Source organism: Tachypleus tridentatus, chromosome 10 (genome assembly GCF_004210375.1).
Source record: "Tachypleus tridentatus isolate NWPU-2018 chromosome 10, ASM421037v1, whole genome shotgun sequence".
Lineage (NCBI taxonomy): Eukaryota > Metazoa > Arthropoda > Merostomata > Xiphosura > Limulidae > Tachypleus > Tachypleus tridentatus.
This window is the reverse complement of record NC_134834.1, coordinates 189,581,342-189,594,773: the sequence shown is the minus strand read 5'-3', so window position 1 is coordinate 189,594,773 and position 13,432 is coordinate 189,581,342. Positions and strand designations below refer to the sequence as shown.

The 13,432-nt window shown below is 30.4% G+C and overlaps 1 protein-coding gene across 8 annotated transcripts; it reads left to right on the top strand.

Annotated features, from left to right (window-relative positions):
• The first annotated feature begins 228 nt into the window (after positions 1-228).
• LOC143227809 (uncharacterized) lies at positions 229-10,817 on the top strand. 8 transcript variants are annotated; one of them, XM_076459067.1, is made up of 7 exons: positions 609-779; positions 1,919-1,952; positions 3,023-3,112; positions 3,915-4,045; positions 4,887-5,036; positions 8,265-8,441; positions 10,478-10,614. In XM_076459067.1, the coding sequence occupies exons 3-6, from the start codon at positions 3,083-3,085 to the stop codon at positions 8,437-8,439; spliced, it is 486 nt and encodes a 161-aa protein (XP_076315182.1). In that variant the 5' UTR covers positions 609-779; positions 1,919-1,952; positions 3,023-3,082; the 3' UTR covers positions 8,440-8,441; positions 10,478-10,614. The 8 variants fall into 8 exon arrangements, with proteins under 8 accessions (XP_076315185.1, XP_076315182.1, XP_076315188.1 ...); XM_076459069.1 differs by having other exon boundaries at positions 614-725; XM_076459070.1 differs by lacking the exons at positions 609-779; positions 1,919-1,952 and adding an exon at positions 229-602.
• Positions 10,818-13,432: the final 2,615 nt, after the last annotated feature.

Sequence of the window (13,432 nt, the reverse complement as noted above, 5' to 3'; positions counted from 1 at the left end):
TTCATAATTACCAAATTACCTAATTAATTAGATTCTCACTTTGAAACAAACAGACTTAAAATTGCATGCAAGCAAACTTTCAAGATGTCTTCAAAAATGTAATAAAAAATGAATAAAAAAGTAGACTACAAAAAAAATCTGGGTGAGACTTTGTCCTTATCCCAGTTTAAACACGTGCGAGATTAAGCTCTTAACAATCTCACGGCCCGGCATGGCCATGTACATAAGGCACTTCACTCGTAATCTGAGATTCCCTAGTTCGAATCCCCATCACACCAAACATGCTTTCCATTTCAGCCGTGGGGGCATTATAATGTGACGGTGAATCCTGCTATTCGTTAATAAAATAGTAGCCCAAAAGTTGGCAGTGGGTGGTGATGACTAGCTGCCTTCCCTCTAATCTTACACGGCTAAATTAAGGACGGCTAGCGCAGATAGCCCTCGAGTAACATTGTGCGAAATTCAAAACAAACCAACAAGTCTGATTTGTTTATCTTTGGGAATTTATTGTTGCTCCCCCTTCTTCCCAGTATAACCATAATAAGTGTTTTGGTCATCGAGTGTTAGAACTGGTTTTATATGCAAATAACACAGCAATCCTGGTAAGCGTTGTGAGCTGGTTAAACCACTTGTAGTTGATATTTAGAAAGGCTTTATTTTTAGGAGTGACACCAACTTCTTTCCGATGAGAAGGACTACAACGAATTCGACTGCAATCTGAGGGAGTGAGTTGTACATCTTGTGGACACACAGACTGTATTCTTAAGTTTCAATTTAAAGTGAGCATCGTTTTAAGTGCGAGGGCTACAACAAAAACAAATGCACTGTTTGGAGTAGCTTTAGTCCTAGCAGTCCCCTTACCACCGCCCTTGGTTATTTTTATTTTATACTATTTGGCAAAACCAAGGAACCTCTAAATCTTTAATATGTTTATTCATTTTTATCCAGCCATATAAGTGGTATTAATTTACATGTATCATTTTTCTAATTACTGTATGTAGTACTTTATGAAAATTATTGAAGTGTTAAATTATCACCAATTTTGTTTGATTTGTTACTTAGTTTTTTGTATTTATATTCTAATTGCTCTTTAGCTTCATTTTTAAATAAAATATTTAATGTTATCTAACAGTCGAGAATGAACTGAAATTTATTACATGCAAAACTATATCATTATGGCAGGATAAACTTGCCTTGTTTTATTATCTTAACATACACTGTTTAGTAACTGTCCAAAGCTTTTGATAAATTCCACGACTTCAAGTAGTTTGAGTTATTACAGATATTTTCAAGCTATTTAATATTTGCTTTTGTGTTCATATATTAGCTTCATATTTAATTTATTCAACCCTAATGCATATTTATTATTAAAAGGTTCCGTATTGTGAGAACTGTTTTTAATGGTATTAGTGAAGTGATGGTGTTCAAGTATAATACAGAAATATGTTAAAGAAATTTGTGTATTTGGGACTCTTTTCTAGACTTGCCTAGTAATTATGTAACTAAATATTCCAACATTTTAAGTTTTTAGGAAAGAATTACACAATTGTGAACACTATTTAATGACTTTAAGTTTAGGTTCTTTGTATACATGCAAAGATAAAGACTGCCAAGTTGTTTGCATTGCAGATATTTATGTATGAAATGTTTTTATTTTAATCAATATGTCATTTATATTTTTCAACAACTTTTAATTAAATCGAGTATAGGCATTAATTTTTTTGTATATGTGCATTGATTGTCTCAATTGTAATGAATATTGTTGAAAAGTTGTGTAGAAGTGTACAGAAAGCTTGGGTAATATTTTGCAAATATATCTACAATAATATTGAATAAATACTGTTTCTCTAGGATTGAATTAAAACCAAAGTTTTGTAATTCATAAAAGAGAATTAAACAATTATTTTTAAATTAACAGGGTGGATACAAATTAAGACATCTCTGTCCACCAGGTGAGATGCATTTAAAAGACTGTTAGAACATTTTTAAGAAAAGTTTTTGTGTTCAGAAATTGGCAGTTATAATTTTATAATGGAGCTATCACTACTTACTTCATTAGTATATTATTATGAAATTTATAACTTGTAACAAAGTGCACTAATTGTAGCGGTCTTTTTCAAATATTTTCTTCCTCAAAACTGGATTTACTCGTGGTATATATTTTGAAGGATGTTGCAATGCATTGAAGTGTGACTTTAACAATACTTTCTTTTCTTTTGTGTTTGTTGTTTTACAATTTACTTTGTTTTATTTCTGGTCCAAGGGTAGCAGGATATATTTATATTCATCAAAACAAAATTGTTTTTATATGTATGTCATCAGTAAGCAACATTCAGCAAGATGAAAGGTAACTTTTGTCATAATAACTCTGACATTAGTTTGTGTGTAAAGAATTGTTGGATAATTTTTTATTTATATAGATATTATTCAGGCAGTCAAAATATATACTTTTATTAATTTTTATAACTTTACAAACTTTAAAACCCAATAAGTACTAAGTAATTACCAATCTAGTTGGATAACATTAGTTTTATTATTGTAACAACACTTTTGCATAAAGAAAGACAAATTTGCTACTTGTTAAAAATTTCCTGTGGCTATTGATTGTATGCCTCTAATGTATATTTTTTATGAAGAGAATGTTTGAAGCAGTGGAACATATTTCATGTTACAGCATGTAAACTTGACTTAAAAGTAATGTTGTAACTTTTGCATTTTATTAAAATCTAATGTTTATACAATGTAAGGCTTTATTCCAAATGAGGGTTAAGATGTATTCTTTTAACTGGAACAGAAATAAGGTTTTAATTTCAACTTACTATCTATGTATATTGCAAAGAACTCTGTAACACTGTAACTTGTTTCAGATGTTCAGATTTAAATGTTTTGCATATTGGCTATTTAGAGCATTGATTTTAAGAATAAAATGAAACATTTTACTAACAGTATTGTAATTTTTCTCATTAGAAAATCACTTTCTTACTGTAATAAATATAAAGTTTTGTGGATTTTAATTTTTTAGACTGCCATTGTTAAGAACAACCCCAAAAAAATCCTACAAAGTGTAGGTGATGGAGAAACTATGGAATTTGGCGTTGTAGAGGGAGAAAAGGCAAGTGATAACTGTCACTGTAACCTTAAATTATTGTTGTCATTTAATGCTAAAGAATCTATTTTGTAAAATCAGTTTATCCAGACTTTAGTGTACTTTATGAAGTTATGATACATGGATAGATAGCACATGTTGAATGCAAGAATTGAAATAATTTCATTTTAAGTTTCCTTACCTTCTCAAATGTAATGTTAATCTTTATGTTATTTGAAACTACTTTGTGTTTTGCACTTTGGAATTTTCGGTAGTTTCTGAATATGTATTTATAAAGTAACTGTTTCATTTTTAGTTGATGTATTTTCCTCATCATATCTTAAAGCATGTTGCAACTTTTTGTAGTAAAGATTTTTTACAGCTTATAAATAGTTACTAAAAGTTAGCATGTGTTGTAGTATGTGCTTGTGTTAAAAGTGTAATGCTACTGTGTTTTAAGATACTTGGTATTAAAGCTTAGCTAGTTATAGAAGCCATCTAGTAAAGTAGAAACATTTACTGTTTATAAGTAATAGGTCTGTTTTCAGTGCTCCCACATCTCAAGCTCTCAGGATTTATTCAGTTAAATAATTCAGTATATTTAATATAAAATGTTAATTATTACTACCGATTCATTTTAATTCTGTTACTTTAATAAGGTATTTCCCTGTCTTCATAGAATATTTTCTGAATCAGACATACATTAAAATGTTTAGCCAAATTTCATTCTTTGGAACCATTTTCTGAATATAACTGGATCTTTTATTAAATCTTGTTTGTTTACAAAATGCATAAGTGAAGAAAAGTATTTTTTTTTATTTTCATGTAGGGGAATGAAGCTGCTTATGTCACTGGACCGGAGGGTGCACCAGTGGAAGGAAGCAAATATGCTCCTGATAGGAGGAGATGGTTCTATGGAGATTTCTTAGAAGACGTAGATTTGGAAGAAGGCCTCCTAGAGTAGTGCATTTCACTCTCTCAATATAAAATTTTTGAATATGTGTAAAGAAATTGTGTTATTGGGCATTGACTTCAGTAGTCTACTACCTAGCAGTTTTTCCATAGTTTTAATAAATATTTTATTTTAGTTCTAACGTTCTTGATTAATTATTGCTATTGTTTAAATTGAAGACAACAGTATTGCACTAAAACTTAGCATTTGCTGTAGATTATTACAGCAGTTAACATGTTAAGGAAATGTTTTAAAGTAGATATATCATATAATTGGTTACATCATAAAAAAACCATGACTAATCTGTTGTATATTATATTAATATTTGACAAAGTATATCAATTATTTTAAAAAATGTGAGTAGATGATATTTTTCTTTTGACTATCATGACTAAATAATCATGAAATTAATATAAATCACAAATGTAAAAACTCAAAACTCAAAATTAGTTTTCTCATTATGAGTTATAGTTATCATTAAAACTTGTAAGAAATAGTCTGTAGCTATAGCAGCCAAACTCAATGGGGATATTCTATCTATCACACAAAATCTAGATCCCAAGCAAACTAGCAACTAAGGAAAATCAGTTATGGATTAAGAGTTAGTGTGTGAACCCACAATACCAGCACCTGCTGCCTTTCACTGTCTTCAGTTGTTAGTAGGAAGGTTAGATACAACCTTCAACAAATAAAATGCTCTAAATTTCTATGAAGTAAAAACCTCAAGTTCCATCCTTTTTATTTAGTAAATGATCTGTAAGTAAAAGGGTTAAATATAATTTTGTGTCTAATAAATTAATGATTTCATTTTTTTCAGTCAATATAAACATAGAAAAAAATATATTATAGAGTCGTTCTAATGGGAGTCAAGAACAGAAAAATGAAGGTAAGGAAATCTATGAACCCCAACGCAGGAGACGAAGGCAGCATTATTATCCACGTTACTTTCGTCGACCTCGAGGTCCTCCACGTGGAAACCGACAGGAACAGCTTAATGAGGCGAGTTAGTGTTTTAGAAAACTTGCATACAAAAAAAAGTAGTTGGTAAAAGTGGACCAAAGCCATAACAATCATGTATTTTTAGACTAAAGTACTCCTTTAACTCCCAGGCATCACACACTGCACATCATAATGTTTTAGTGACTTACAATTAATGTTTTTAATCTGATATTTAGGTTATACCAATTGGTATGACATAAACTTGTGGCTGATAATCCATCTCGTAATGTACAAGTTTTAAGTTCTTAGTTTTTACTGTTTTGTATCTTATATATTTTTCCATCATCCCTTCATTAAGTGCAAAATTCGACATGAATTACTTATCATAAAATATCATTAGTTAGACAAACCACAGTTTTGTTTGGTTAGAGAGACATCAAATAGAAAAATCAGGCTGATCTTTCTACACCCACCTGTTGCATCTTCTCTTTTCAGATTTATTTATTAATGGTTTTCTCTTGAATGTAATTGTTAGATATTTACTGATGGAATGTCAAGGTTTTCATCTTTTATATGGAGCAATGATTTTGTTATATTCCAAATGCAGAATCATTAATTTCTCTTAGCTTTGTTCCCAGAGGAAAGATAACGAATAGCTTGAATGAACTTGTAACAGCTCTTATTACATATTTAGAATGCCAGACAAATTGTGATATTGTCTTATTTTTTGCTCATTAGCATTCTTTGGTGTATTATTTAATTAAAGAAAAAGTATTTGTTTCATTACTACCACTATTATATTAAGTGTTATCAACAAAAAAAACAAGAAGACATGGGTAAGTGCTTTATTTCTTGTTTTCATGTTTATTCTTCACTTATAAAAGTTACTAAAATATAGAAATAAGAATTTTACTAGGTTAGTTTTTAGTTTATGTAAAATACGTAGTAATACAATAAAACATTTCCATGAGGAATGCACACATGCAGCTTTTGGGTAACATAATTTGATAGCATAACATGAGCTGCAAGTTCCCTAAATGTTTTACAACTTTGTAGTGGTGCAGATAGTAGACATGTAATAAAACAATATTTAATTATATATAGACAGTACTGTTAGAGGTTTAAAGCCACTTAGGATAAACGAATAGTTTTATGTTACAATTTGGAGTCTTTCTAGAAAGAAAGACTAATTTAGCTTTATTTTTATCTTTTTTTGTGCTTAAAGTCGGTCATATTGACTCCCTTGTATGGAGTCAGAATAGAGAAGCGAACAAATGACATAGTATATTTTACTGAAACCAAATATTTGAAATGTATTTAAGATGTTTTAGAGATTACACAAGAGAAATTTGAGAGTTGTGTGATGAAGATATGCATTCTTAATTTTTACATGAAAATCACATTGTACATGGATTATTCAAAACAAATAGTATATTCATGAACAAGTTTTTATAGATTATTAAGAATGCTTCACTTTATTTAATCTGAAAGATTTGTAATGTTTATCAAGACTGCCACATTTTGTGAAGACTTTAAAAGAGTACAAATAGTTCATATAGTTTGTCAGATCAACAGAGCCTCAACAAGAATTAAGTACAATATCTCTGAAACCTAAATAAATTTTGAACGTTTTTTTCTTTCTAAATTACCCTTTTTATTTCTAGAATGACTTCAAATTGTATTATGAAATTGTTTATCTAAAGCAGCTTTAATATCATAACAGTATACATGTATATTTACTTAAATTTTATTGTTTTTATTGGCCTTTGAATTGTGCCTAACTATTATTATGAGTTGTAAATCACTTGAGAAATGTGTTGCTTGTGAGTGCATTTCATGAGATCTTTGCTAACATTCATCAATCCTTCTACTAATGGTACAGAAAAAATCCTCAGCTTCAAGGTTTCCACTTTTATGATTGTAATTTTCTGTAAAAACATGCAAAAGAAAATAGTTTGGTTAGTAAACGGTGCGTTTTCAAATTCCTTTGTTCACACACACACACACACACCTTGGAAGAATTAATAAGATGGTGAGGCTTAGTAAGTATGAAACACAAACAGAATTTCTTAACACAAAGTAATCAGTCTTTTTAGTTGTTTTTAAAAAGTATTTATCCTTGTATGTTTTAAAAATAACTATTATTTAAACATTTGTGAGTAAATACTGTTTATTGGTTGATGAATAAGTTTGCTGAAAGGAAAATAAGATTTTATAACCATGAGCAAAAGTAATGACTTTATATGCCTATATAATGTTAAATTTCAAACATCCCAAAAGGATGACCAGTGATTAAACCCTTGTATTACTTGTTGGATTGTCTATTTATCATTTTGTAAACACTCACAGATTTAAAGTGCAATCTTATTACTGTGGGGAATTGTCATTGTAAACACAAAGATACATGAACTTAACTGTTAAGTGACATATAATGTTATCAGAAGAGGTGACAAGTCAGTGTACTTGTACTAGTAAATTGTACAAGTTGTTATAACAAACATACGTGATTATTATGTTGATCTGTGGTTTTCAGACACATTGACCAACTCCAAATTAAACTTTTTTAATCAAGTTATTTTAATAATTTTTCATTCACGTTCTAAAGTCAGACATTAGATCTGTAAATATAGACCTGTGAAATGTTTGTTTGTGGAATAATTTGTTTTAATTCTTTTGTTTATGAAGACTTTAAAGAATTACATTGTCATGTTTTCAAAATATTGAATTTTTCCTGTTTTGTATCTTTATTGTTAAGTGCAAACGTGGAAGCAGTTGTGTTGTCTTTTAATAATATTTAATACTATTATAATATTTGATAGTTAAACCAAGGGAGATTAAATTCATCATACAAGTTAATTTCAAATGCTGATATTAATTCAGAGAAGAAATAAAATATATGTAAGAAAAACAACAGGTTTTATATAACATTAAGAAATAGTGTAAAGAGATCCAAAGTAAAATGTAGTAACAAAGTTTACTGGTGTATTGTTAAACTATCTTGATAGATTGCAGATATGGTATCACAACAGCGTGTTTGTATAAACTAACTGTAAATTCAACTAGAAGTATGTGCCACCATTATTTGAACATATCAATATAAATATTTAAAACTAAAAGTGATGCATTTAGACCTTTTTGTTCAATGTGTATTATAAACACCAAATCACAAAGTGATGAGGACAAAAAGGTTTTTTTTAAACCCTTATAATCACACTCCATTATTACTGTAGATTTCATAAGCTTTCTGTAATTATTGCTAGACTTTGATAAGTTTTGCTCTTTTCAAAGGAAAAACATGACACTGATGAAGATAGCACTGGAGGTGGAAGTCCACAACATGGACAGGAACAAGGCCAGTATTCTAACAGTCTTACTCGTTGTTTTTATTCACGAAATTCTTACAACAGAAGACCTCGGCAAGTTCGTAGTGACACTGAAGGTAGTCAGAGTGGTGGTGATTTGAAGGTATTTAAGTTGTTTTCCTCATGAATATAATGTTGTCACACTAAACATTTTTCAGTTTTGTATCCATTTTCCATTTAGAGGATGTAATAGTTCATTAGAAAGCTTTGTATTAAAGCTAGGTTTAATATTGTACTTCTGATTGATAATGAATTCACAGAATTTCTGAAACAATAAAGTACCCCAAAAAAAATAAAATTGGGAAAAATATGTTGTAATATTATAAGGTTACTAACTGAGACCTGCAAAACATCCGAGATAGTTTTCATGACCTTTGTTTGAATTTTCTTTATCATTTTTATACACAGTGTTTAAGCTATACTATCTTGAGGCATTGTGTTATATATACATATGCAAAAAACACTGATTGTGTTATATAGATAAATCTTAGTCTATTTGAAAACATTTTATGCGGTCAGTGAATCTTCAATAGATTATTTATGTAATAAAATTACATCTTAAGTAAGTGACACATGTAATAGTGTAAGTTGTGAAGCAGTTAAGAGTGTTTAGTGAATGAGATGGTTTTTAGTTAAAACAAAAACTCACAAAAATGAAGGTTTAATTCCTTACCTAATAAATAAATAAAAATAGCTAGAAGGTATTTATAGCAGTGTAGGAAATAAACTGAAACTAAATTATTTCAATGTAAAGTAAATATAAAGTTGTAATAAAGACAATGCATCAGATTTTTGTCAGAAACATCTGAATGCTTGTCCACAATGTAATAAGTATATGGTTTTATATGAACTGTACCTGTATATTTTAGACCTAAATAGGTTGAGAAAGTCCCTACCAATTGTATTTAATATAATACTTGCCTTTTTTGCATTATATTAAACAACATAACTTAGCAAAAATCAGGTAAGGTGATTGTGATTGGGAAAGGAAATATGTAATTCAAACTTCTCAGACGAAAGCCTTTCTAAAAATGAGACTTGTAGCATTTTATTGAAAAATTTGTGAGAGAAGTTCCAAAAAAGACAAATGCAAGCATATTATTTATATTGATAATCATAAATGTAGACCAATTGAAAACAAATAATTCATCAGTTGTAATTTATATTAGAAGAAATAAAATTAGTATTATATCAAAAGTAAAATAGCCACATTTAGAATTACTAAGCCTAGATATGCGTATACTTGAACATAAAACAAGAAACTAACACCAAATATAAGATATAACTATGGAAATAATTAAAAATTACTGCCTAATATAGGAAAAATAAATATTTTAAATTACTTGAAATTCAAAAGCATATAGTAGGAAGATTTATCTTTTAAACTAATATGTAAACAGTAAAACATTACTGAGCACAGTTTGTTTATAAGATTGAAACCTTACCTTACCCAGCTGATCAAGGTATGTGTTTTCAATTGTTTGATACTAATATTTATCAATTTATGTGTCATAATTTATTTTAAGCATATTTCCAAAACATTTAATGACAGAAAATTACCAACACACCCATACATGTTTTGACTTGTATTTTGTTTCTGTACTGTTCAATGTTTCGTCATTCTATATACCATACAACCAAAGATGCGCTGTTTTGACTTATGGTGCCAGGTTTAAACATTTGTCACGTTATCTACAAAGCTTTTGTAAAGTACTCAGCTTATTCAAGGACAAGTGGAAGTAACTTGTTTCTTAAAAAACTTAGATTTTAGTGACCAGGAACTAATTCAAGATTCCCAACTTTTTATTATTATTATACAAGTACCAAGTGTTCTGTGAATGATAGTAGGTCATATTCCCAACCACTACGTTAATAGGGTGCAAACACACAAAATAATAATACTGAAGAATAGGAAGGATAGGGTTTAAATCAGTTGAACTTGCCAAATCTTGCCAGTTTGCCCTAAAGACAAACTTATTTTAAATACCTAGATTGAAGAAAGGTAGTATTATCACAAAATAAATGTAACATGTAGTTTGTGCAAGTGTGGTGTTTAATTATACATAAATATGTACTTAATTTCATGTCAGTTTTATATTTCTTGAGATACGTGGATAATTTTGCAATTTTATTGTTAAGGAAAATGAACCAGAGAAACAACAAAACCAATGAAATAAAGAAGATAAAAAACCATTTCGTAGGCCTCGATTCAGAGGTAGTTCTGGTCTTTCTCGCAGAGGATCTCGTGGAGGGCCACCACAGTCTAAAATAGATCCTGTAGACAGTGCAGACAACACTGCTGGAGGAGATGAAGTTTCAAACATTTCAGCTGCCTCACTAACTACAGAACCTGGTTCAAGCACTAAAACAGCAGCTTGTGGTGATGCTGGTCAGACTTTAGAACTGTCAGGAGGGGAAGAATCCAGGATTGGAAATCCTGCTGCTGCTTCATCTGACAGCAAACCTACTAGTGATGAGGTGAGTCTCATTTATTGTTTTCAGCTTTATGGTCATATAATTATCTTTAGTTTACTGTCACTGTAATCTAAAATTAGTCTTACTTTGTTTTGGAAGTTATCAGAACCTTTAAAGAAATTCTGTAAGAGTGTTTAAATGTTATATTATTAAGAACAATCAGCTTGAGTTCAGAAGGAGAAAACTCTCACAGATTTTCTTTTATTTATAAAGTTTATGTATAGTAATAAAGTGAATTCAGTTTGTTGTAGTTAGTCATCCTTATTTTTGAAATTTTGATTTACACCATCTCACTCATTCCTTGTTCCAACGTATAAGTAGTTTGCACCTAATTTTATCTACATTAACATTTAGGAGTTACTTAAATGCATGAAATTTGGATATTGTGGACAGAAAATAGTGTCCAAAGCAGAAACAGCAGACCTGAATGAAACTGCCAGTTGTTGGGAATCATCCTGCAGCAGTGATGATGAGGTTGGAGGATAGAGGAGCAATTGTTACCTTCTACAGCTACAATAAGGACAAGAAAAAATACGACTCCCAGGTTAGTCGGAGGTGTGCATAGAACCAAGTTGAGTGACTGAAGGGCAACATTTGTTGTTACTGCCACAGATCAGTTTTGATCATGATGTGTAGAAGCCAGTTTTCAACAGTTCTTCAATCTGAAGATCTAAACCACTTTTGTAAAGAATTTCTCAAAAATTCAAAGGAACAGTTCCAGCCAACTGTCACTTGTATCCTACTGAGATAGCAAGCTTCTCAGTGATCTTGCAGGGAAAGAATAAGTGAATTATCTGCCATTGATCGTGCCTGGAACCTTGATAAACCAACTTTTAAGTGTTCCAAAGTTGATGTCTAGGAGCTCAAGCTTGTGCTATGGCACATTTGGTGGAACACTGGTGAATCGTTGAGTTAAGACAATTTGTTTTGCAACAGTAAGCAACACCAGTCATAGAAGATGGGTACATGTGCCTTTGGAACAACAGTTAATCCTTTTATCATGTAATAAGATTTCAGTCAGTTCCCATTCAGTATCATTTCTCCATCAAAAAATACCATGAATTAGTCCTATATTTTCTTGTATTACACACTGTGATGCACAAAACACACATTGCATATGTTGCTGTATAGTAACAATGAATTACCTTAATTATGCTTAAAACAGAGAAAATATGACAGTCTGCTAATATCTCTGGATGCCTTGCATCATCTGCCAGCTTGGGCCTCAGCTGAGCAATTGTTTGCTCTTATATTTCCCACTCTTTATCCCAGATGTCGACACATCTGATGTCTGGTGGTTTATTCAAACTCATAATGTTGTTTTCTGCTGGTATGAAAACACCTTTTAATGGCTCTGGAGAAAAGTGAATCTTCGCTGATATTTAACATGCCAACATCGTATCATTTAAAGGTTGTCCTATTGTGTTTACAAAGACTATTGGACTTTCCTTTGGTCTAGATATTCTAATTTTCAGTTGATTCCAGCAATCTTGAGAATACATTGACCACTCCAGTTATGAAACTACAACTGACTGTGATGAAATAGCAAAAGCCATAAATATAGTTAAGGACAGTGTTTGACTTCAGGTCACCCAACTGAAGATGATCAAACATTCTGAACTGGCCATAACCTTTTGTGGTGGCATTTCCTCCTCATGGAGTGTACTTTATAGCACTATCATATACAGCAGATGACTAAGACATTATACGCTCTTAAGTGTTGATGTTTATGGGATTTGATATTCAAGTCTATCTTATTTGAACCTTCAAAATGCATCAAACTAAATATTGGGAATCTAAGGACATGTTAATTGAATCTTTTGTTACAAAAATGCATAAGTTTTTATTCAGGTGGCTTAAAAGCCCATTTTGATTTCTGGATTATGGCCCAAAATTATGGCAGTTTTGAGAGGACTACAGGGAAGAACTGTAAGTAGTTTAACATTTGAATGTGGTTGATGACATTGCTAAAAGTGTGGCTCTTATTTGTAGAATATAATAAAGAAAAAAGAATGTACAACATCTTCAAGCTGTGTAGAATCAAAGGTGCTTTTGTAACAGAAAACTCAAAATGGTGACAATGCAAAAATGATGAACCACACAATAATCATTTAACTTATTTTTTATGCAAATAAGGACTTCCTCTATTGGACATTGAAGAGGCTTTGATAAAAGCACCATATAAACATCTCAGAAAGCTTGCATCTGTTGTATCATGGGGGAAAGCTGGTATAAAGCAAAGTTCTTATTAATAGAAGTCTATAGCCTTGGTATTTTTACGAAAAAATTTTAATATCGAGATAAGTGTGTATTTTCATGCAGCATCAATCTAATTTCACATGACTTAAGATCTTTAAAAAACGATGAAATTTAAATAATTCAAAATAATACAACTTCTCAGATACTAAAAACCGATTGCCTCTTTCCTTAAAAATAGAATAAACAAAAGAAAAAAGTTTGACAAAAAAATAACTGACATGTTTTAATAAATAAATCGACGTGGTCCTGCTCTAAAAATTTTTTTCTAAAATTTTCTTTGCCTTCATTTTCGGTCATATGTATGTATTTGAATTTCGTGCTCTTCTTTTTAGATGTTTTTGTTGTTTTTAACATTTTTGA

What these genes read in the sequence shown, in the direction of transcription:
- LOC143227809 (XM_076459073.1), top strand. Translation starts at nt 3,083, where the DNA reads ATGGAATTTGGCGTTGTAGAGGGAGAAAAG. An exon ending in GCGTTGTAGAGGGAGAAAAG is followed by an intron (nt 3,113 to 3,914) that starts GCAAGTGATAAC and finishes ATTTTCATGTAG; the next exon opens with GGGAATGAAGCTGCTTATGT. An exon ending in TTGGAAGAAGGCCTCCTAGA is followed by an intron (nt 4,046 to 4,886) that starts GTAGTGCATTTC and finishes AATATATTATAG; the next exon opens with AGTCGTTCTAATGGGAGTCA.